The sequence below is a fragment of the Myxocyprinus asiaticus genome, chromosome 25 (genome assembly GCF_019703515.2).
Source record: "Myxocyprinus asiaticus isolate MX2 ecotype Aquarium Trade chromosome 25, UBuf_Myxa_2, whole genome shotgun sequence".
In the NCBI taxonomy this organism is placed as follows: domain Eukaryota; kingdom Metazoa; phylum Chordata; class Actinopteri; order Cypriniformes; family Catostomidae; genus Myxocyprinus; species Myxocyprinus asiaticus.
Window position 1 is genome coordinate 32,158,691 of NC_059368.1, and position 25,700 is coordinate 32,184,390.

At 38.5% G+C, this 25,700-nt stretch overlaps 2 protein-coding genes across 7 annotated transcripts in view; one reads left to right on the forward strand and one right to left on the reverse strand.

Moving 5' to 3' along the window:
• The window catches only part of LOC127416099 (angiopoietin-related protein 1-like), a 28,681-nt gene extending 4,829 nt beyond the window's left edge, over positions 1-23,852 (forward strand). The window contains exons 2-5 of the mRNA XM_051655247.1: positions 10,576-11,456; positions 18,616-18,809; positions 19,658-19,928; positions 20,168-23,852. Of these exons, the coding sequence (XP_051511207.1) occupies positions 10,673-11,456; positions 18,616-18,809; positions 19,658-19,928; positions 20,168-20,355 (1,437 nt within the window). The 5' untranslated portion in view covers positions 10,576-10,672 and the 3' untranslated portion in view covers positions 20,356-23,852. The remainder of the gene's footprint in view (positions 1-10,575; positions 11,457-18,615; positions 18,810-19,657; positions 19,929-20,167) is intronic.
• LOC127416096 (ras-specific guanine nucleotide-releasing factor RalGPS2-like) overlaps positions 1-25,700 on the reverse strand; it is a 194,290-nt gene that overhangs the window by 43,728 nt on the left and 124,862 nt on the right. The window lies entirely within an intron of this gene.

The window sequence follows — 25,700 nt, forward strand, 5'->3', positions numbered from 1 at the left end:
CATGCCCTATTAGTCTCCATTCTGCCAACATTAATTTCCTCCTGAAGTCCTTCAAATGGTGGGATGGGGCATGTTGTCCAATCTCCTCTGCCCTCCTTTTCTTTCCTTGTTCCTACTCCTTTCAATCTCGCTAATTTTGCCAATGTTTCCTCCTGATTGTACAAGAGTACGTCACGTTGAGGCTTCCTGGATTACTGATCTTCAGCCATGCTTGAAACGTTAAGCCAAGCCACTAATTACTACCATGCCGAAAATCTTAGTCTGCATGACACATTTATTCCCAGGGGAGAGCTTTCGAAATTCAAGGTAATGACAGAAAGCTGCTGCTTGTTTAGTCCTCTTTCTCTCATGTTGTTCCAACGGTAGGAATTTAATGAACAGCTGACTTTAGGATCTCTCAAGACTGTTAAATCTTGCTGATTGTGAGTCCAGCTGTGTTGCATCTTGCATCCTGACAAATTCAAGAACATCACCTGATCATTTGTCCCTCAGTCATTCTCCACTTTCCCTGCAGCCTCTTATCCCTTTCGATTGCTTGGTCAGAACCAGAGTTAAATTTCAAGAGATGCAAGCTACTCTGTGAAGGCAATTGAGTAAACCAGCTCTGAAAACAAAGACGTGCCCCAGGAGCATGCAAAAATGTGAATTAAATGTCATCAATGGCTGTTCACGATCACAAGCTAGGACATACTGCTTTTAGACCAACTGCGAACCATATTAAAGTTCACCATTTCAAGTGGACTCAGGTCAGGTTCGGAACCAACCAAATGAACTGAACTCTAATGTCAAACAGATTCAGGTCCGCACCAAAAGCTCTATTGTAAAAGCACCCTTATTTCCTTCTCTCTCTGTAGTTCTCCCCTCTTTCCTTCCTGCCCACCTTTAACGTTGTTATTCTCTTTTTTTATGATGGATGTTTTTGAAGTTCGAGTAAGTGTTTGTTGGGCTTGGTTGGCATCATCTTGGGAAAGTCTGACAGCCAGATGTGAAATCCTCTGATATATTTTTTAAAGGCTGGGAAATACATTCTCCTTCAAGAAAAACAACTAATTTCATCCAACTTTGTCTCACTTCCCCCTGCTCAAATAACCCAGGTGTGTGTGTGTGTGTGTGTGTGTGTGTGTGTGTGTATGTGTGTGTGTGTGTAAATACTGTATATGTATACAGGTGCTGGTCATATAATTAGAATATCATCAAAAAGTTGATTTATTTCACTAATTCCATTCAAAAAGTGAAACTTGTATATTATATTCATTCATTACACACAGACTGATATATTTCAAATGTTTATTTCTTTTAACTTTGATGATTATAACTGACAGCTAAGGAAAATCCCAAATTCAGTATCTCAGAAAATTAGAATATTGTGAAAAGGTTCAATATTGAAGACACCTGGTGCCACACTCTAATCAGCTAATTAACTCGAAACACCTGCAAAGGCCTTTAAATGGTCTCTCAGTCTAGTTCTGTACGCTACACAATCATGGGGAAGACTGCTGACTTGACAGTTGTCCAAAAGACGACCATTGACACGTTGCACAAGGAGGGCAAGACACAAAAGGTCATTGCAAAAGAGGCTGGCTGTTCACAGAGCTCTGTGTCCAAGCACATTAATAGAGAGGCGAAGGGAAGGAAAAGATGTGGTAGAAAAAAGTGTACAAGCAACAGGGATAACCGCACTCTGGAGAGGATTGTGAAACAAAACCCATTCAAAAACGTGGGGGAGATTCACAAAGAGTGGACTGCAGCTGGAGTCAGTGCTTCAAGAACCACTACGCACAGACGTATGCAAGACATGGGTTTCAGCTGTCGCATTCCTTGTGTCAAGCCACTCTTGAACAACAGACAGCGTCTGAAGCGTCTCGCCTGGGCTAAAGACAAAAAGGACTGGACTGCTGCTGAGTGGTCCAAAGTTATGTTCTCTGATGAAAGTAAATTTTGCATTTCCTTTGGAAATCAGGGTCCCAGAGTCTGGAGGAAGAGAGGAGAGGCACACAATCCACATTGCTGGAGGTCCAGTGTAAAGTTTCCACAGTCAGTGATGGTTTGGGGTGCCATGTCATCTGCTGGTGTTGGTCCACTGTGTTTTCTGAGGTCCAAGGTCAACGCAGCCGTATACCAGGAAGTTTCAGAGCACTTCATGCTTCCCGCTGCTGACCAACTTTATGGAGATGCAGATTTCATTTTCCAACAGGACTTGGCACCTGCACACAGTGCCAAAGCAACCAGTATCTGGTTTAAGGACCATGGTATCCCTGTTCTTAATTGGCCAGCAAACTCGCCTGACCTTAACCCCATAGAAAATCTATGGGGTATTGTGAAGAGGAAGATGCGATATGCCAGACCCAACAATGCAGAAGAGCTGAAGGCCACTATCAGAGCAACCCGGGCTCTCATAACACCTGAGCAGTGCCACAGACTGATCGACTCCATGCCACGCCGCATTGCTGCAGTAATTCAGGCAAAAGGAGCCCCAACTAAGTATTGAGTGCTGTACATGCTCATACTTTTCATGTTCATACTTTTCAGTTGGCCAAGATTTCTAAAAATCCTTTCTTTGTATTGGTCTTAAGTAATATTCTAATTTTCTGAGATACTGAATTTGGGATTTTCCTTAGTTGTCAGTTATAATCATCAAAATTAAAAGAAATAAACATCTGAAATATATCAGTCTGTGTGTAATGAATGAATATAATATACAAGTTTCACTTTTTGAATGGAATTAGTGAAATAAATCAACTTTTTGATGATATTCTAATTATATGACCAGCACCTGTATATGGTATATGTGTATGTGGTAAAACTTATCTAAGGGACTGCCTTCTAAGGAAGCTCTTGACAATATATCACACATTTGGATAGTCAGAGCAGTGGACTGTTTAGGACCATTTTGCTCTCAAAATAACTGCAGTGTTTTATGCAACAAAAGAACCACATATACATCTCTTAAAAGTTTATGTAGCTAGTTGGTAGGTTGACTAGCTCAGATTTGATTTCTTTCATAATTCAGAGCCAAATCATACATTTCCAGAGTGCCGATTAAGAATTGGACATATTCTACATACAGCTAGAGTACATTCATTAAACCATGAGTAAAACATGTTTGTGAAAACTTCTGTTTGTCTTGGACTTTATTAGTTTTTTCTTTGTCTTTATAGTTTTGCTTGTTCATCCTCCAAATTTGTCTTGTTCTCCATGGAGAAAAATGCGTTTAGATGCTTCGTTTCCTTGTCTAAACTAACCGAGCAATATCCTTTCTTCTCGTAAAACTGCTCCAACTGACACACAACTCTCTGGCTAATAAACTTTGTGGGAAAATATAGGACTTTATGGTGCCATATCAAAGCTTTCTCAATGAGAGCGCAAACACTCTTAACAAAACACCTAATATTACCCGCTGTTTTCTGCTAGTAAACTGGTTATACAGCTCTCAACTGCCCAATCAAAGTTTGACTTAAAACAGCTGACCAGATTCTTAAAAAATAAGTACAAGCTAAAATCAAAGAAATTTGGGGCATAAATCCCACAAAAACAAATGAGGCCAAACTCTCTAACTCACTTCAGAGGAAGTCACCATAATTTCATGCCACACACTAAAGGCTGAAAGGAATAGCTGGGCATTAAAAGGCAAATAAGGGAGGGTGACTTGGAAAGAAAGAAGCAATGAGCTAATGACTTGAGCTCACATCCAAACCCAGCACAGCCAAGGAAAAACACAGCCCCTGGTGGCCCGCCAAAGTGCACCACACAAAAGCAGACTGGCCAAGAAGCTTTTTGCAATTCTGAAATTATCCTCGAGTCATTTGAATTGTCAGACTGGATGATTGATTTAATGAATTGATTAGGAATATTTTGGCTTTATTTGCATTCAGGTTACTGTAAATCCAAACCCCTAAATGCTAAAGAATAGATGTGATGTGTCATCACCAACTCTACAAAGTGTTATTAAAAAGTCTTGTTTACATCACCACAAAAAAAAAAGAAAAAAAAAAAAAAGACAAAGCTGCCTCACTGGACTCTCAAGTATTACATGGTGGAAGTACAAATGACACTGAACTAATGCTTCTTTAACTCTATTTCATTTTTTGGCTGCAATCTGCAATTTTTTACACCCAAATTTAAAAGCTCACCTTACACATATACAGTGGACTATAATATATGCATAATATACTGTATTATTGCAAAAAAGCAGCAATTACTTGGAAAAACATCACAAAATACAGATTTGAAGGTGCCGCTCTAACGCAGCTGGGTGTCTATTTAGAGCACGTAGATCTTGCTCAATGTTTCGTTGAATATCTCAGCCACCGAGTTGAATAGATGATCAAGCTAGGTGGTGTTGGAAAGCTTAGAGGTTTTCAGGTCTTACCTTGTTATATTTTACAACATAAATGCAAAAGTGTTGGTATTCTATGACAAGTTCAGATAAAGCACAGCTCCACAGAAACAGACAAATCAACAGACTTCTGAGCTGTATGAAATTTTCTGTTCCCATGAAGTCAGTTTTTGGGCCAGGTGTCTTGCTTGGCAGAGCGACCAAAAAAATGATTATGTATGCAACTAGCTTTCTTTGCTCGAGTCCAAAGTATTTTTTTAAACTTGCTCAATGCACCGTGTTTCGTTGAGTATCTACTGAGTTGAATAGATGATCAATCTAAGTGGCGTTGGAAAGCCTAACACCATAAGAGGTTTTCAGGTCTTCTCATTATTTTTTGTAACATAAATAAAAAAGTGTTGGTATTCTATGACAAGTTAAGATTCTAAGCTTACACATGGTACCACACATGAGTGACTTGTGCATCCAGGCACTTTTATTTAGTAATCATAAACTTATTACATGCTTTTGGCCAGGTACCGGGTCTACAGAGTTAAAGGTTAACATGTTGCATCACCTTTGTCACCAAACAGATTTCAAAAATGTAATACGGTTTAAAAAAAGGTTTCCTGTCTGCCATGGTCAGGAAACAAATAAGTCCCACTACAAACTCATAACATTGGTTGAACCAACTACGCCATTGGAAGGTGTATTAGGCTGTTGGGATGCTCAAACTGAGTAATGTTTTGATAAGTCACAGAGCCAGAGCATTTACACATTTCGGTGGAATCAACCTTTGAATTGCTCACTTATAGTTATTTCTGCATATAACACACTTCCCCTTTAAGGACATTAACTGTAATAGATACTCATTTAATAAGAGATAAATTACAAAGATGGAGAAGTAAAAAGGGAGAGAGACAGTTGGCAATGCTGGCTTCCAAGATACGAGTATAAACAAAACTCAGTAGCTATCCCTCTCTCTAAGCTGAGGTTCAGAAAAAAATACTCTTGAGAGGAGGAGGATTTTGGCAGTCCTCTGTAAAAATATGGAATAAGTGAGACTTTTTTACTAAAACAAATATCTCCAGGCAAATACCCTTCTACTTGGTATTTTCAAGATGGATCACCAAGGCGACAAAAACAGGATTGAGGAAAAGCTGATTCCTTCGATTAACTCTAAAAATGAACCTAGTGACCCTTTTTAAGTAGGTTTTAGCTGTACAGCAGTTTCTACAATTATATTATCATAGAGAGTTTAACTCAACAGTGAGAAATGGCTGGGATTTGGTATTTGACAGCCACCATAACCAATGTTAGCTCGGTCATACCCAATGAAAACAAGAGCGCGGATTAAATTTTAAAGTGCTGCAAAGACTGCTCAGTGACATCATGAAAGTGATATTGACTTCAGAAACCACAGAGGAACCCAAGGGTATCGAAAGATATTGGAAGCTGTGCATGTTCTACGAATCATGGCTACTCACAACACAGCAGAGCCAGTTGGCTGGGACATTATAAGGTCACAGCTGTTCACACAGCACAACAAAGTTAAAGAGAGTGATGAAATGAATCATGGGAACAGTGAGCTGATTTTATAGTGAGTGTGGAGTGTGCATGACTCAGACGGGTGGGAAAGGATAGAGAACATTTGGGATTGCCAAAGAGCAGTGGTGGTACACAACCATAACTAGCTAAAGAGTCGTTGCTTGGCAAAGCCATATTTCAAAAACGAATTAAATGAACTTAAACTTGTTAGCTAACTGGTTGTTCTAGCTACTGACCAGAAACACTATAGACCATTTCAAAGACTATTTGTTGGTTTAAGGAAATGACTCCTTTGTCCCTTGAACATTTCCTGCTAGTTGTTAAACTCATTCAAAACAAAAGCTGGAGCTTTCATTGTGACTACATGATTTACGTTATTAACGTTAACACGATTGTCATAAAATGTAATTATTAAAATGTGGACCATGTTGTTTGGTGGATGGATGCTCCCTGGATGCCTGTAACTAAATTAAATTAAAGTGTTTAGATCTCCGGAAAAGCAAACATAAATGGACGCATTAACCACTGCAGTGAAGCAAGACGGCTTGATATGTGCAGTACTAAAAACTTTAACACACATCTTAACTCTGGTAGGTGAACTAAAGTTATGCCAACTGACTGTAGGTTTGAGAGGTAGACTATGCTCCCATTATAATGAATGAAGCTGCGCAAGTCATTTACTTTTATATTTAGTAATTTAGCAAACGCTTATGAGGAACTTAAGCAATGTCACACAAAATTCCACAATATATGTAGTATCGATCTGATAAGATCTCAGAGAAGCTGGAGTAGCAGAAAGAGAAAAGTATTTTTATAATTAAAAAAAGAAATCCTTACCTTGTCCGCAGCTCACACAGACAGCTTCATAGATTATAATAGGATTGATCCAATATGCCCGATCTTTCCGCTGAGAAAATAATTGTGAGCATCTAAACTATGATACAATTTCATTGCATCTCTCGCACAGATGCTTAGTATCAACAACACGACTGGATAAGTCACTTCTTCAGGTAAACGCTTGATGTTCTTAGAGAAAATATGTTAACTCAGAGCCTTTTTTAAAGGATCCGGTAATGATACCAGAAATGCTTCAGTGTCAGCAGTGTTCTAATTCCTTTGTTAATGTTTACATCCTTGAAATGATCCATACCTACACTAGCGCAAGTGCTGGTCGAGACCTAAATTTCTTTCTGATTGGTTGGTCAGCACTTGGAGTAGGGGTATAACACTTACATGTATACATTTTGCTGTTGTGATTATCCAAATTGTGTTTGAGCACATGAAATGTACACACTTTTACAGATTTTGTGTTCCCTGTTAATCAAACCCATGACCATAGGTAGCGCCATTGTTTACCACTTGAGTTGAGCAATAGGAAATTAAAATGGTTAAAAAGGAAAAAGAGAGACTTTGTGCCAAACACTGTTCTTAAAGAAGGACAGAATGACAACAGTGACTTTCATAGCCACAGAATGAGTACCAAGATAATAACATGGTACATAAGTGCCTTACAGTGAGGCATACTTGTGTGAGTAGCCTAAGGCCGTTCACATATGTTAGGCTTCAACTACTATTTATTAGTGATGGTGAAAGGTTGAGAGACTGTGTAATGGAGACAAATGCAGCCTTTCCTCCATCACATAGCAGATGCTGAAGGGAGGGAGTGAAACAGAGAGAAACATAAGCAAATTAAAAGGTATGTTTTCTCTTTCAATCACCTAGGTTAGCATTCTGAACCTCTGCATCATAAACCATTTTGTTTTGGCGTGAGCCGACATTCCCACATCTGTTCTGGATATGTTAGCTGCCAATTACTATGCCTAAGCCAAAATATCTAAAATTGATTTTCTTAGTGATTGTGAAAAATGACAGGTGGGAATCCAATTGACCATGTGTTTGTTGGATGCACAGTTAAAGGTATTTGGTAGAGCAATGACAGAGCAAGAGAGCAAGAGAGGTAAATAAAGAGATACAGTACAGCTTCACAGAAACAGACAAATCAACAGGGTTCTGAACTCTATGAGATCTTCTGTTCCCATGAAGTCAGCTTTTGGGCCAGGTGTCTTGCTTGGCAGAGTGGCCAAAAGAACGATTATGTACAGTATGCGGCCAAATTTCTTTGCTCGAGTCCAGAGTGTTTTTTCAAACTTTGCCTTCCACTTCTCATTTTATAAAGTCTTCACTTCACACAGCATGCTTCCCAAAGTCTGTAGCCTGCCGTGTCAGATTGCTCCACCATGTATGATTAGTTCGACCCCGATTAGGCTGTGTTTGACTGTACCTTTCATTTCAATTTGAGGTCTGAAAGAAAGACTCAGTCGTTTTTAAATCCAGCATCTCAGGTTCCCTTTAGCTTACTGACTCCATCCATTTCAATTCAGACAGCAGAACCTTCAGGCAAGCACAAATATAAAGTTCCTGGTAACTGGAATTATGAAAGGAGAAGAAAATACACTCATTTCATTTTATGCTTCTTTTTTGTAGTGAAATCCATTTTTAAATATGATTATCACGGTTTTCTCTTAGGCTATATAGATTGTGTCAAATGATGTATGTTTTTGGTTCCATGATGAATGTGGACCTGTGTTGGGTCTGCAGACATCTTTGTCTTGCAGTAACACAGACTGCAAAGTTGCTGAGAGAAAAATGTGTGTCTGTATAAACAGGGAGGGGCACCTGAGCAAGAGAGTCTGGGTGTTGATTAATAAGCAGAACTTTGTGTGGAAGGAAAGGTGATACTGGGATTAGAGGTGGCAAACGCAGCTCCTGGAGAGAGCTGCTATGAAACATACTGCAGCCATCCTGGGGCACTCAGAGCGGGAGCATTCTAAATACTCAAATGGATTGAGATTGTGAGATACAAAGCAGCAGGGGCAGTTCTAGGGTCAGTGGATATTTGGGGCTTAGCCCAGACCTCTGTTAAAATGTATGGGGCCATCCTTTGATAAAATATCAGAATATAATACACTTTATAATACAAGTGCAAATGTTACATCTGTGAGAGGTCATTTATATAGTAAATATTTAATAAAACACAATTTTGTCCCTTTCAGCTTTCTGAAGTCCAACACACATTGTGTAAAATGTTTCATACTAGCCTATTGCTGATTTGTTGGGTTTTTTAAGCTAATTTAGAAGATAGCAGGCTATAAATAGGCTAATATAGCTGCTAATAATAAATAAATAAATAAATAAATATTTGCTAGATTTACTAAAGTCTTAATAAAACAGTTTAGCAAAAAATCCTGGCTCGTGAATATAAGTTTGCAAATTCCTTGAGCACATATTACTCGTTGGTTTCAGCGTTATACATCCAAGTATTTGGTACTTACTGCATTTGGACTGACCAACTCAACACAGTTTCCAATATCTCACCAAGACAGGCATTTTGACTGTTTACACAGTCACAATTGCGAGTAGCAAGCGCTCTTCTTGCTGAAGTTCTAGAAAGCAGCCACCAACAAGATACTGGGTACTGAATAGAGTCATTTTTGGTGTTATCAATACTGTAGACAAATATCATTAATTTATACATACCATATCTATCTTAATATTTAAATATGTTTATATTTTAGTATCAACTTGATACCAAAGCACTGGTACTTTTGACATCACTATAGGAGAATACAAACATTCAGTATTTTACTGAAAACATTCGGTGCTTTACTGAAAACATTCGGTGCTTAGGCCTCAGTAGTTCATCGCTAGCACGGCTTATGCACAGCGAGATGTGAAGGCCCCAGTGAATTTGATCCCCTCACTGCTGGTGAGATGATGAAAGGGGTAGTGAGATATAGAACAGGAGGTGTGGGGGCAGAAGAAGGGCTTTAGTCCAAACTGAGTGTTTAAAATGCCCTAGGAGTGATGAGTTGTTAGCAGAGGATGTGAAGCATCTGGACATGGGCATTGGTTAGTGGAGGATGTGAAGCATCTGGACGTGAACATGAGGGTGTGTGTGTGTTTAATTTAAGTGTCTGAGATGAGACAGAGTAGCAGGCCAGGGTGCCTGTGAGAGCAGAGTGGGGCAAGGTTTGTGTAACATGCTGAACTGCTAATACACACTTTTCACTAATGCATTCCATTGAAAACGGCAAAAGACTCATTCATACTGCGGACACATAAAAACTCTCAAAAGCACAATCATGTTCTCCATCAATTAAAACCTGGTCTGTCCACATACAGTATATCTTTCTAGCACCCCATTATTTTCACCCCATTTGGACTTAGTCTCCATTAGCTATATTTAGATCTCTGTCTATGACTCACACATCTTCTGCCTGTCATACTGAATATCAGGGGCTGAGATAATAACACACAGATAAGCAAAAAGCTGAAAAAAATAAATAAAAAAGACTTATTGCCTCTTTGCTCCATTTCCTACCTGTATTTAATATTCTCTCTCTATTACTCACTCCCCACCTGTAACTCTCAACACTTTGGATTCTTTGTAACAGTGCCTCTGGCTTAGTAAACACAGGACATTCATGTTATGTCTCTTACCAAGTTGGATGTCTTCAAAATAGCCCTTCTTAGGTGAAGAGTAAGGAAATGGAATTGCCAGCAAGTATTGAGGAGAGGTAACTAACCATTGAATTTAGTAATTTTACTGAAGCCTATGTAGGACAGAGTGTGAGTAAATCCATTTTTAAAAGGGCAACAGACATATGGTGTGCATTATTGCTACATGACGCTTGTTTGTGTTCTTCTTACAGGTAAAGCATTGGAGGGATAGAGAGATAGAGGAGGAAGAGAAGGGCAAACAGTAGAGGAACAAATCCAAAAGTAGGGGAGGTGTTTACAGAGGCAACCATGAGAAACATTACATGGAGCATCATGCTTTGCCTCTCCATCTGCATGTTCTGTAAGAGTTACTCAGGAAATGAACTTCTGCAATCACGGAGGCGGCGGGCACCTGCTGATGACCCCAAAAAGTGTGCTTACACTTTCTTGATTCCTCAGCAAAAAATCACTGGTCCGATCTGTGCTTCTGCCACTGGGCCCGAGCCAGACAAGGACCGTGTGACCCGTATGGACATTGCTGATGTGAGGGAGATCCTATCCAAGCAGCGGAGGGAGATTGAGATGCTTCAACTAGTGGCGGATGTGGATGGGAACTTGGTAAATGAAATGAAGCTTTTGCGCAAAGAGTCCCGTAATATGAATTCCCGGGTGACACAGCTTTACATGCAGCTGCTTCATGAGATCATCCGCAAGAGGGACAACTCCCTGGAACTGGCACAGTTGGAGAACCGTGTGCTGAACGTCACCACCGAAATGCTCCGCCTAGCCTCCCGCTACAAAGAGCTGGAGTTGCGTTTCGCAGGCCTTGCAGCCACTGTCAATAACCAATCGGTGCTTATTGCCGCAATGGAAGAGCGCTGTCTCCGTGGATATGGGCGTCAAGATCTGCCAGCAGCGCCGCCATTGGTGCAGGTGGTGCCAGAGAGCATTCCAACCAACAACAACCGCTTCACCAATGAGATTCAGAGAGACAACAACAACCAAGCTTTTCCAAGGGGATCACTGATGGATACCCCAACGCCCGACCCCCTGGGGATCCCACCACCTCCCCAGGGCACCCTCACCTCAGATGGTAAGTGACAAGGGAGAGAGATTAAATTACCTTAAGTATAACAGAGAATCAGAATTCTGTAAGGTACAATATTACATAACTTGTCAAAGTCATGGTCTAGCAGTTAGTGTACATCAGTATTTCCAAACCTTGTTCCTGGAGGCACACGAACAGTACACCTTTTCGATGTCTCCTTATTAATCTAGGAGACCTAATTTAACTCATCACCTTGTTAGTAGAGACCTGAAATGAATACTTCAAATCAGGGAGACATAAACATTTGTGTTTGTGTGCATACAGGAACATATATGAAGAGCAGTGGCTATCATACGGGAAATGGGAGCTCGATTCTGGCTCGTGTCAAGTACCAATCCAACTCCCTCTCTCTCTTCCCTTCATCTCCTGTCTTCTCATCTACCTCTATCAAAAAAATGCTAAAAGACAACACCAATTGCTGTGCCACCAATTGCAGTGTTCTCTGCTGGTGGTATGTGTTCTGCTGGTGGTATAAGTTTCTCAAGAGAGTGCGACATAGGGCAGAAAGTGTGAGATTTCATCCCCCTACACCATGAACACACAGCCAAGAACAACTTGTGCCGTGTTGTAATGCCAAAAGTTGCTGAGACAAATCCAAGAATCCTCTGTTCTGTTTCTACGGAATCCTCTCTTGCAGCCCATGAAAACAAAAAATGAGCTCACAGATTCCTGAGTGCACACGTGCAAACAATGCTTCCAGAGAAATCTGAAGAAGTTTAAAGATGGTCAGCCAGAGAAGAGTGAAGTAGGGGTAAACTGATGTTATAAGGTGGACTTGGCTTCAGTATATGCAGTCTTCATAATCGAAGCAAATTACATCTGTACAGTGAGTAGTAGTTACACAGAAGATACAGTAAAACAAGAACATAAAAAGATAAAAGCTACAATATTTCCTCTTTAACCACTTACCCAGCAATCCTCAAAAACCCTTTTCCCCTTCATAGTACAGAGAGGCTGCCTCTGCCAGCAAATCTAAACATGAAAACAATTTCCATGATGATGTGTTCTGGGAAAAAAAAAAAACAGTTTCCAGAAAAATGGAACAAGCTGTTGTTATGTCTGACAATAATAGCGGTAGACATCAGACAATGACAAAACATGGGTGTCTCTATAAGTAAGAAGAAGTACATCCCATTAAGTGTACTCTAACTCCCATTATGTATAACTATTAAAAAATATTGAGAGAAAAGCATTATGGAGAGCAGAAAAAAAAAAAAATTACAGTACAAATAATTTATTCTTTTTACAGCACTTTGACCTTGGCTTTGCATGGGCACACAATGCTAAGCAAGGGCTTACTCTGCTGCTTGTCTCCAGCATTTCAATCTCCATCTTAACAGGCAGCTTGTAGTTATACAATATCAAAGTAGAGGTAAATTTGCATTAGTGCTGTCAAAACTACTGGTACTTTGGTACCAAGTCTACTACTACTCGGTACTAAATCTATACTAAAATAAAAAAGATGTAACAATACCAGTGTTTCTGCAGTACTGGTAGTACCGAGCACTGACTCTATACAGTATGACTGACACATGACTGTTTTAAAATGCTCACATGCTTATTTTGAGCACGTGCTCTGTTTCTGCTTGTACACTGAAATGGACAATCAAATTTAAATTGTGACATGTCCTAATGTGATTTATTAAACTGCTAAAGGCTGCAATCTTACTCTGGAAGAGCTGTGTACTTTAAATAAATCCGACCGCTCATCCACTAGAAACTCCACAGACACTGAGAATCATTCACATTGTATGAGATGACAGAGCAGAGAACTTTTTGAACCACGCAGCACATGTAAAAAAATAAAAAAATAAAAAAATAATTAATATATATATATTATTAAAATCACAGCATTTGTGCTTTAATCTCAGCTCAGCTTTATTTATATCACATTTGATATTGACCAAAAGTTGACCAAAGTGCTTCACAGTAATAAAATATAAACATAACATTTCAGAATTACCACATACACAAACACCAGTAGTCTAAAATACAAACACTCCAAAACTGTGTCCTACATTTCATTTGTCAGACTCAAAGGCCATTGTAAAGAGATGAGATTTCAGACGTGACTTAAGTCTTCAATGATCACACTAGGCCCACGAACTGTTTATCCGGAAAAGTGAAGCATCCGGCAAAACACACACATCATAATAAAAGCTAGAGCCCGACGATATGAGATTTTTCACCGATTACCGATATGGTGGCCGATATAGTTAATTTTTTAGCTGGAATGAAAACAGACCTTTTCTATGTGGATTGTTCACCAATTTTGCACCGATATGACTATGCAAAGGTACTCAGAAGGCTGTTTTCTTAAACATATTTTTAACAAAGAATATTTGACACTATTATTATACATTGTCAACAAATTCTAGAAATGAACACTGAGAAAATAAAGAATAAATAAAAATACAATAAATAGCTAAATAAACATCAGTACTGTATGTTCAATATCAGTCAGTTGCTGACCATTTAAATAAAGAATAAATTAAAATTATAGCTAAATAAACAAAAGTACTTTGTTTAGTATCAGTCAAATGTTGACCATTAAAATAAAGAATAAATCAAAATAAAATAAATAGTTAAACATCAGTACTGTTTAGTATCATTCAAATGCTGACCATTTAAATAAAGAATACATTTAAATTATAGCTAAATAAACAAAAATACTTTTAGTATCAGTCAAATGCTGACCATTAAAATAAAGAATAAATAAAAATACAATAAATGGCTAAATAAACATCAGTAATGTATGTTCAATATTAGTCAGTTGCTGACCATTTAAATAAAGAATACATTTAAATTATAGCTAAATAAAAGTACTTTGTTTACTATCAGTCAAATGTTGACCATTAAAATAAAGAATAAATCAAAATAAAATAAATAGTTGAACATCAGTACTGTTTAGTATTAGTCAAATGCTGACCATTAAAATAAAGAATAAATACAAATAAAATAAGTAGTTAAATAAACATCAGTACTGTTTAGTATCAGTCAAATGCTGACCATTAAAATAAAGAATAAATGAAAATAAAATAAATATCTAAATAAACATTGGTAATACTGTTTAGTATCAGTCAAATGCTGACTATTTTAATACAGCCAGTCAATTATTGGCAGGTTGTAAAACAAGCATTTACACCTGTCGAGACAAGATAAACAGCGACAGCGGTGTTACACCGTATTCTGCTATACAAGTTCAGGGGAAACTTTCAACGGTGGAAAACCAGACTTAAATATTACATTTTGTAAATGCAATGACTGTAATTGTTCGGTTGAAGGGGGCACCAAACTGTGAATCCTGAACAAAACAGTTTGGTGACTACATGTTTACACATTAGCTTCCACTCAGCTGACAAGCAGTGAAAGTAGCTACGTGGTTAGCTAGTTAGCTATAAACTCATTGTCACGGAGAGTAAAAGATGGACCAGCACTGCATCTCACCATCTAGGTTAACAACGTAGCGTGAAATCAACACCCAACAGACACAATCCACCACCGCAACGTTGTCTGTTGAGCAGCAAAAAGATGCTCTGATGTTTACCTTTCAATCTGCTCCATTACTGACTGCACTGACAAACTATAGCTGGCTAACAGCAAACAGACATGAGTGACATGGTTGTCGGGACAGGGTTAATGTTATATTAGTTATTCTGAAAAGGGAAAATGATGGGGTCATTGTTTATTAACTTTCCAGTATGTATTTCACAAACTAATTAGAAATTTACCGAGAAGAGAAGGCTCAACTCCGTAACGCCTAACTCCTCCCTGTCTGCAGAGCCACCATCAGTTGAGAGTCAGCTCTGTAAACAGTGGAGTCGGAGTGCGCTCTGCTGGACAAACTACAAAATGAGACCAATTCTAAAGCATTGTTTTCTGCATTATATGTTCTGAAAAAAGTTTTCATATCTGCGCATATCGGTAAAATATACGGCAATACCGATATATCGGTGAAAGGCTAATATTGGTCGGGCACTAATAAAAGCATAATTCAAAATAAAATCTAGATGCCTGAAATTGAATAAAAATATATTACAAATGTATAGTAAAATGTAATATTCACTGTAATAATAATAATAATTATTATTATTAATCAAAATATCACAAGCAAGACAGCTGTTGAATAAAAGTTTGGCAAAAGAAATGCAATGGCATGTTGAAAAGTTCTATTTTCACTTGTTAAAAGTTTTAAGAATTTATTGATTAGACATCATTTTGATAATAAAATAAAATTAAACTTAAAAAAATGTTCTGGAAAGTTCTGGAAAATAATAATTATTATTAATCTATAATTATTAAATAATTAAAAACAACTAAACTGGTGTGTTCAATAGCACATTATAATATTAGCATATTTTTGCTGTTGCATATTTTGTTTTTATTTTTTTTATTTTTTGTGTATTCTCAAGTTGGAACACAGGGACATTTGTTGAGGGTCAGGGTGGGGTTGGAGATTAGGAGGGCGAAAGGGAATTATGGGGGTTAAAAGTTGATTCAGTGTATATATGTTTGCTTTTCTGTTTCATGTGTCTGAATCAATAAAAGTGTTAATCATAAAAAAAAAAAAAAATAAAAAAAAAATCACAAAACATTTGTAAAAGTAGACTGAAAAGACGTAATTCAGTCTCAAATCAAATCCTTGATGAGCTGTTTACAGCACCCAAATCAAATATGGCGACTACAGCGCAGGTTGGAAGTCAGTATCATCAAAAACATCATTGAGCCCTCCTATTACTTACGGTCATTTTTGGCCAGAATCGATTTTTCCAATTTAATAAATTTGGTTTCCTTTATCTGATAGGGGCAAGACTTGATGACTTTGCTCCCACTTACTATCTGAACACACACACACACACAAAATGGAATTGATTCCATAGGTTTAAGTGGTCATATAAAAAAGCAACACCTTTTACCTTTGCAGTCAAAATTGACCGGCCAAAGGAAACAAATGGGAAAGACTATAATGCAGCATTTTGGGGGGGATTTGTGAAATACAATCTATAAATCAGCCACAATGTAGAAAAAACACACATAGAAATTATGTCTAAATTGGTATAGAGAACCGTGAAATTTCACTGGTATTGGTACTACTGACATTTTGGTACCATGACAACACTAATTTGCATGGCTCTGCATGCATTTTATTCTGTCTGTTATTCAGGTTTGTCCGAGTTTGTTCTGCTTCCACTGGAGAGTTGTTCTCTCCATTTTTTATTGGGGTGCAACCGGTACGGTCCCGCCAGAGACCACTGCCGATGGGGTCAGAAACGCTCTCAACCCCCCCCCAATTTAGGTGTAAAATATCTACATAGGCAGCTACCTTCTAGAGTCATGGTGACTGATTTTAAATGCTTTTTTTGGGCATAACATAGATACAGTTCCTCAGGATAAGAACACAAGAGATGTGACTAACTCAAGAGTTGATTGCAATAGAGTCTGATGTTTGAATATTGCCAAGCTAATGACTTAATGCTCTACTATCTAACTAATCAATATTTGCCTCAACAACGAAATCTAGGATTGTCTTATCCACGTAATATGCATGCAATGCTGCCTTAGAATTTGGCCAAACAAGAAAACCTGTTTGGAACCTTGCAACTACAATATGATGCCTAAAATGCTGCCAAGGAGGGCAGCTCACTTGGTTTTGGAACAGAACCAATAGCTTGAGAAGAGAGAGAAACACATTCACCATCACCACAGACTATCAACTCATGACTTAACCTCCATAAACACAATGGAGAACATTTCCATTTCTTCAACTTTGACCGTATCAGCAGATCATGACCCCAAACCGGGCAGACCAAACATGTGGCATGTCTAAGTGTGAGATGGTGGTTTTAGACTTAAGCCTTCACTGATAAAGTATTAAGTAGATATATATAAACATCACATCCAACGCACATCTCCAAACAAATACTCCAGTACTGGCTTTCTTCCATTCACTTTCTCTCTGACATACCCATACTTCACAATAAACGATCTCAACTGCCAATGCAGCAGATCATCAGTATCAAACCAAGACTTAAACAATGATAAAATCTCTGAGCAGCTCAGCAAATGGCTCCAGAGTTGTGACGAGAACAGTCTCTCATGTGGCCGATGTACCTCAATAGGATCTGATTCGCTCATGACTGCCCACTAATGACAGTTCACTATAGTCCACTTCACCGAAACACAGATAATTATGGCTGCAGCTGACCATAGCAAAACACTTTTCTTAACTCTGGGGTTTTACAGCAGTGTTTTTTGTGTGACAGGAACAACAAAAAACATTTTGCTGATGAAGATGTATTATTTCTACAAAAACAAGCTTTTCAGTGAGTGGTTTCGGATAACTCCAAGATGCAGGTATGTTTCAGGGTCCTCTTGGACCCAAGCAGAGAAAACACCATCTCCACTACTCTGCAAACGTCTGCCGCTCAAAGCTATTTGGCACAGTGCCTGTCTGTGTAAGCTCAAAGGCTGTCATTCATGGACAGGCGGTCAGGGCCACACTGGGACCTGGCTGGTTAACACAGCTGTTTCAACACAGCGAGAGCTACTAAAGAACTTCCTCTCAACACAGGAAACCTCCTCTCATACAACACACCAACCATACCACCCAAAGGGCCCCTGGCAGAGGGGAATCTCTCGCTCTTTCTCCCTCTCTGGCTCACCCCTATTTGACTGATAATTACTTTAGCTTAAGCTCAAGGTAAAGAGGAAAAAGTAAAATGAGCGGAAAATAACCAAAGGAAGAGGGAGTAACACAAGTCCTAAGCTGGTGTCTGGCATGGTAACTTCATCAGGACAGAGCAAGGCATTCATTCTTCAGCCACATTTGACTGCTGGGATATTGAGATCTTGTTGAGAATAGTGAGGGCATGGAGGACCAGTCCAGATCTCAGAGGACTCTCTGGGAGTGCTTTCAGTTAAGAAAACAGTGTCTCTCAATGGTGAGGAAAACTGCACCCTACAAACTTCCGCTGGTCACAGTTGTGTGGCAATAAATATGCTTTTCTCTGGAAACACTAGGTTTGAATGGCTCCGCAGTTAGGGGATTAGTCATCAATTTCACTTTTTTGATCCAGATATGTATGCCGAGAGCTATGCAGTTCTTAATCAGAAACTCAGTTACATTTCACTCTATCTTCCTCAGGGCCATTCAGAGACTGTTTCCAGGTGCGGCAGGCAGGGCATACTACCAGTGGGATGTATCTGTTGAAGGCAGAAGGCAGTGATAAACTTATTCAGGCCTGGTGTGAGCATAAATTAGACAATGGAGGCTGGACTGTTTTTCAGCGAAGGAAAGATGGTTCAGTCAACTTCTTCAGGAACTGGGAAAACTACAAGGTAAGTGCAGATATCACAAACCCACAGCTCAATGTAGGCCAACTACCATGAAAAACTAAGGCACTCATTTATTATCCAGTCAGTCTGAAACATCTGATAATAAACAGGGAAATAGGACAACTTCTAGAGATAACTGCTCTCCATAACTTGTGTGTACGGGTGAAATTATGAAAGAGATTGAATGTGTGATAAGGTTCTAAATAAGACCAACCCAATTATTTACTAGATTATACAAAGGCATGCAATCCTTTCCAAAATAATGCCCATCAAATTTGTCAAAACAAATTCAATGCACAGAAGTTTCATGAGATTTTTAATGAGAAGTTTTATGAGTAAATTGAGACTGCTAAACAGGCAAAGACATTTCAACTTTAGGAAACCAAAGAAATAGAGTTAAGATATATTGGAGGCTTGTACACCCGATGCACATTATTCATTCCTTTTCCAAGACCAGTGGCCTAAATAGGGCCATTTCCCCCTTGCACACTTCTGAAATCAATGGATAAATCCAGTTATGCCTTTATAAAAGTAGTTCTCAAGTTCCCGAAAATCTGTCTTAGGAGTGTGACACTGTTTTACTCGAAGTCGAGCATCTGCACTTACCAGATTGAGTGAATTGGAAGTCAAAGTTAAATGTGTGCAATAAATGCAAATTCTCTTTGTGAATCACTGCACACTGTTGGATGAATACACATAAACCACAATACACACTAAAAACTTGTATTAGGCACTCATTGGTCTCGCTAATCTCTAACTATTTCCATTGGAAAAAAGGTCAAACTCCTCTGTTACACACAGTCTGCCTCTATTACAATCTATCTCCTTCCCTTCCTCTTTCTCCCCCACAGAAAGGCTTTGGAAACATAGATGGAGAGCACTGGCTGGGATTGGAGAACATCTATAACTTGGCTAAGCAGGAAGATTACAAATTGCTGGTGGAGTTGGAGGACTGGGTGGGGAAGAAAGTGTACGCCGAGTACAGCAGTTTTCACCTGGAACCCGAGAGCGAGACCTTCAGGCTAAGACTGGGCACCTACCAGGGCAATGCTGGAGACTCACTCACCAGCCACAACGGAAAACCCTTCACGACACTAGACCGTGATAAAGACGCCTTTACAGGTCAGGCATTAACAGGCAGAATAACCATCTTCTGACCTTGGGGACACTCCAAGGAATGTATAACATGAACCAGAGTACATTTTGTGTTGTGCAGACTCTAGCAAATGTGAAAATCAAAAATTCCAAGTCCTGTCATGTTTTAAAAAGATTTATTATATTGGTTCATTACATTCAATTCCCTTTCTTCTATCCTTGGAATTCTCTTTCCTTCCACACTCTCATTCTTTCTCTGTCTGCAGGCAACTGTGCTCATTTCCACAAAGGCGGTTGGTGGTACAACGCATGTGGTCAAACAAATCTGAATGGGGTGTGGTACTCTGGTGGTGTGTATCGCAGCAAGTTCCAGGATGGAATCTTCTGGGCTGAGTATGGAGGCGGGTTCTACTCACTCAAATCGGTCCGTATGATGATCCGGCCAATAGACTGAGGTCATGATGCCACAACCCTCAATGAGTCTAAATTCCAACCAAATGAGTCTAAATTCCTTGAATGTACTCATAATTCACTTCAGCACTTATTTATAATCACAAGTTCACGTTTATGAGGACTGATATGTAAAACACAGTATAGTCATCATTGGTACAGCACTGAGTACCAATAAAAAAATCACGAAAGTCTACTTACGGTGGAGTGGAAGGACCTGCGACTCTCACATCGATGTCATTTTGTCCCTTGAACTGTCCATCCCCACACAGAGAAGACAAACTCAGAAATTCTTGGTCAAAGTCAGACTAGGAGATGGTCAACATCAGCATCCTCTGCTCTTCTTCATCTCTTCCATATTCTTTTATGGACCTTCATCAACATTCTCTTTTTCATATTCTTTTCCATTGCAAACCCTTCATCCTCACTGCTGTCCCATTTCTTCTGACTCTTCCTCATCCTCATAGCTTGGACAGAGGACATCAAAGCCTCAAATAAAGGCTTTTAATCAAAGATCTTAACAAACCAGATATCCACCACTGACAACACCTTTGCCGTACACCCTTTACTGACGTGTATCTGTAACAATAAGGACTGGCACTGGGCCGTACTGTTTGCCAGGCACCAACAGCTTTCAGGTGTGATGCTGGTCTGTAAATATTCTTCACGTTTGTATTTGTTTGTTTATAATTTAAGGACTCACCTCCAATCCACTCTTTTTTATTTGTTATTTATAGTGATTTGTATTTATGACAGCTATAACCCTCCAATCATCTATTTATCCTTGATTATGATGTGATATGCTTTCGTGATGTATACATTTACCCACAGGAAGAATATTTCAACATTTTTGACAACTTGAGTACTTGATGGAAAAATCAGCCAAGTACTTGAGAAGTGGGGGGATGGAGTGAGTTCTGTTTGTGTTATTTTTTTATTGTTGGTATATCTGCACTACTAGTCAAAAAGTCTGGACACACATGATTGAATTTATATTTCATCATTTTAAAAACCATTTGATCCAAGCGCTTATGCATAAATGCTTGAGTTGTGCAGAAAAATATAAAATCTCACTATGTATATCTTTCTTTACAAAACTAAAATGTTACGGAAACACAAGATTGTATTTGGTAACATTAGTAAACTACATCAGTTAACATGAATTAACTATTAACTAAACTTTTACAGCACTTACAATTCTTGGTTAAATATTAAAATTCCCATACTAGTCAAAGTCAGTCCACTGTCGGTCAACTTTGGAACGCACTCGGGAGGCTATTTCCAGTCATGACAGTGCAGCTCCAATCTACTTGAATGGGGAAATGCCGAAATCTCAAAAACGGTTGGTCAAGATTACGATCAAAGAATATATTTTGAATTAGCAATAAAATCTGACAACATTGGAATAATAAATTGTGCTGCTTCACCTCATATTACGCTAAAAAATTCTAGGCTTGTTTAGCTAATGCGCATACATGTTTGAGTTGACTGACAGGCTATGTCTGTATCTAAAAGATGATTGGCTCTTCAAACTGTAAGGCGGGACTTCCTTTCTACATCCATTGACCATTGGGCACTTGGAGCTCCTTGGCTGGGTGTTCCATTTTCTACCATTAATTTTAACAGAAGTGGACCGTCTCTACTAAATTTACATTACATTTACATTTATGCATTTGGCAGATGCTTTTATCCAAAGCGACTTACAGTGCCCTTATTACAGGGACAATCCCCCTGGAGCAACCTGGAGTTAAGTGCCTTGCTCAAGGACACAATGGTGGTGGCTGTGGGGATTGAACCAACAACCTTTTGCTTACCAGTTCAGTGCTTTAGTCCACTACCACCACCACCACCACTCTAAATAGCCTCTGATACTAGCACGTTTTTAACATTAAAAGTTGCATATGTTAACGTGACACATAATGCATTTGCTAATGTAATGTTAACTAATAGAACTTTATTGTAAAGTGTTATCAATGTTCTTTTTTTATTATTATGATAATAGTTTTTTTTTTTTTTTTTTGGGACTTGACAGTGAAGGAGAGGCAGGAAGCATATGTCCAGCATACATGGGAACTTCTTCAATACTGTTTAAAAGCATCTCAGGTGGATACCTCCAATTGGATGAAAGACTTGAGTGTGCAGAGCTGTAAAATATAGTGGTGACTTTGAAGATAAAAATAAGATATTTTGATTTGTTAAACATTTTTGTTCATTGCATAACTTCCATTTGTGTTAATTGATGACTTCACTATTATTCCCAAAGAATGAGTAGGTGTGGGGGGCCTGGGTAGCTCAGTGAGTATTGACGCTGACTACCAGCCCTGGAGTCGCAAGTTCGAATCCAGGGCATGCTGAGTGTCTCCAGCCAGGTCTCCTAAGCAACCAAATTGGCCCGGTTGCTAGAGAGGGTAGAGTCAAATGGGGTAACCTCCTGGTGGTCTCTATAATGTGTGGTTCTCATTCTCGGTGGGGCACGTGGTGAGTTGTGCGTGGATGCCGCGGAGGGTAGCGTGGGCCTCCACATACGCTACATCTCCGCGGTAACACACTCAACAAGCCACGTGATAAGACGCACAGATTGACGGTCTCAGATGCGGAGGCAACTGAGATTCGTCCTCCACCACCCGGATTGAGGCGAGTCACTACGCCACCACGAGGACCTAGAGCGCATTGGGAATTGGGCATTCCAAATTGGGGAGGAAAGAATGAGTAGGTGTATCTAAACTTTTGACTGGTAGTGTACATATGCATCAGACAGATGTGTTTTGCATTATGTCTTGCTGTTTTTTTCAGCGTCTCATGGTATGAGCGTAACGTTTCAAGACGGCAAGATAAAAATAGTTAAAATTTTAAAAATGTGTCTTTAGACCTCACATTCTATTCTGTTCAGTTCTGCTGTCTAACCATTTTTTTAACACAAAAACATGTCCTGTGTGTACACTTTCTAATCTGCTCCATACAGTGTTGAGCTCTGTGACTGACTGAATATCACCCTGTAATGGCGTTGACACAAGTTGCCGGCCCCCTCTAACAAAGTTACCACCAATAATGACACTGTAAAACATTACAAATAAAATTTGCTATTTTAAATTTGCAATAAGGTGCCATCTTGGCACATTTAACTATAGTTGTTACTGGACAAGCAATGTGTTTTAATGAACAATCATTGCTGTCACATTTAAATACTTTGGTGCTTGCATTATAGACAATAACTAAACAGAAAACAATCAGTTCCTAAGAACAATGCAGAATTTAAGCTCAGGCTTGTCCTCTCTTACAGACAAGGACAAATACACACACCATAAACACTTTCCCCTCTGTAAATGCTGATGTACTCCATTGACATGGGAGTTAACAGACTTACCCACTCATGGCAAAAGTAATTTTGGTAAAAACAAAATGAAATTTTGTTTAAAATGCTCTCTGAATCCACTCATAGCAATGCTCAGATAGCATCTTAAAGTCTGACTGAACATCAGGTCCAGCTTTTCACACATCATATGAAGTCACAGCTGTATGTTCAATTACACAATTGATTTTTCTGCAATGTGAGCAGTGTGTGTGTGTGTGTGTAGAGAGAGAGAGAGATTTTAAGGGAGAGAGAGAGAGAGAGATTTCATGTTAAAAGTATGCAGACATATGAAAGTGGGAGGACTGCGATGGGATACTGCACAGAGACAATGAAAACCACATTTCTGCTGTCCAGTCATGAATGGAGAGAGAGAGAAAAAAGAGCAAGACACTCCTCCCATATAAAGTTCTTGGGTTACATCTCCACAAAAGAGCATTTCATAAAAGTTATGCCTGTTCCCGGATCCCCCAGTGGGACTATCTTTCAGAATGTCGTCAATCACTCACAGCCAAGCATTCAATTCTATTGAGAGGACAAACACACACACATACACACACAATCCTGTGAATGGCCTGCACACGTTCTAAAGAGCATGCCGTCTGTTCTCCAGCATGCATCTTTCCCCAGGACACTGATCAACAAAGACAACAAAAGTGCATGCAGTCACAATCAAGGTGTAAACTCTTTTTGTTGTTTTTCTTGTAAAAGCTTTAGTTTGACAGAGAGTGACGGGCATTAAAACCCTAGGCCATGAAAGTGGTAAATGTAAGTGTTGGTGCTTCTTGCACTGTTACCACACATGTCCACTGGTGCAGAGCGAGTGGGCGTTTTCGATTCATTCTCTATCGGAGCTGAGCAATAGACTCGCAGTGGGGATTGTGGGATGGATTGACATGGGTGGAACAAAGCAAGCAGTGAAAGTATCAAAAATGTAAGAAATGTTAACATTTACGCTAATGAGAGGCGAAAAACACCAGGTCAGTGGACGCGTAACTTCTAAAATGTCATGGCAAGACTATTCATGTGTCACACAAGAATGCAACAATCTTCTAGGTGAGAACAGCACTGATGACATAATATTTTATTATTATTTTTCACTAAATGATGCAATGCATCCTGAAATCTCAAATTTGGTCGCATCCACTGTTAATCTCGCTAACAAATTACTGCCACAAATCTTGGTTGTCGAAGGTTTTTATTTTCCCCAAGACAAAAAGATGCATCATGACGATGACGAAAAGAAGAGAAAAAAATAATACTGCAAGATATTAACAGTGCACTAACTGATATTTTTTTATATATACATACATATATACATACATATATATATACATACATATATATATATATATATATATATATATATATACATAAAAATATCAGTTAGTGCACTGTTAATATCTTGCATATATATATATATATATATATATATATATGTATATATGTATACATATATGTGTGTGTGTGTGTGTGTGTGTGTGTATATATATATACACACACACACACATATATATGTATACATATATACATATATATATATATATATATGCAAGATATTAACAGTGCACTAACTGATATTTTTTTATATATACATACATATATATACATACATACATACATACATATATATATATATATATATATATATATATATATATATATATATATATATATATATATATATACATAAAAATATCAGTTAGTGCACTGTTAATATCTTGCATATATATATATATATATATATATATATATATATGTATATATGTATACATATATGTGTGTGTGTGTGTGTGTGTGTGTATATATATATATACACACACACACACACATATATATGTATACATATATATATATATATATATATATATATATACACACACACACACACACATATATATATGTATACATATATACATACACACACACACACACATATATATACACACACATATATATGTATACATATATATATATATATATATATATATATATATATA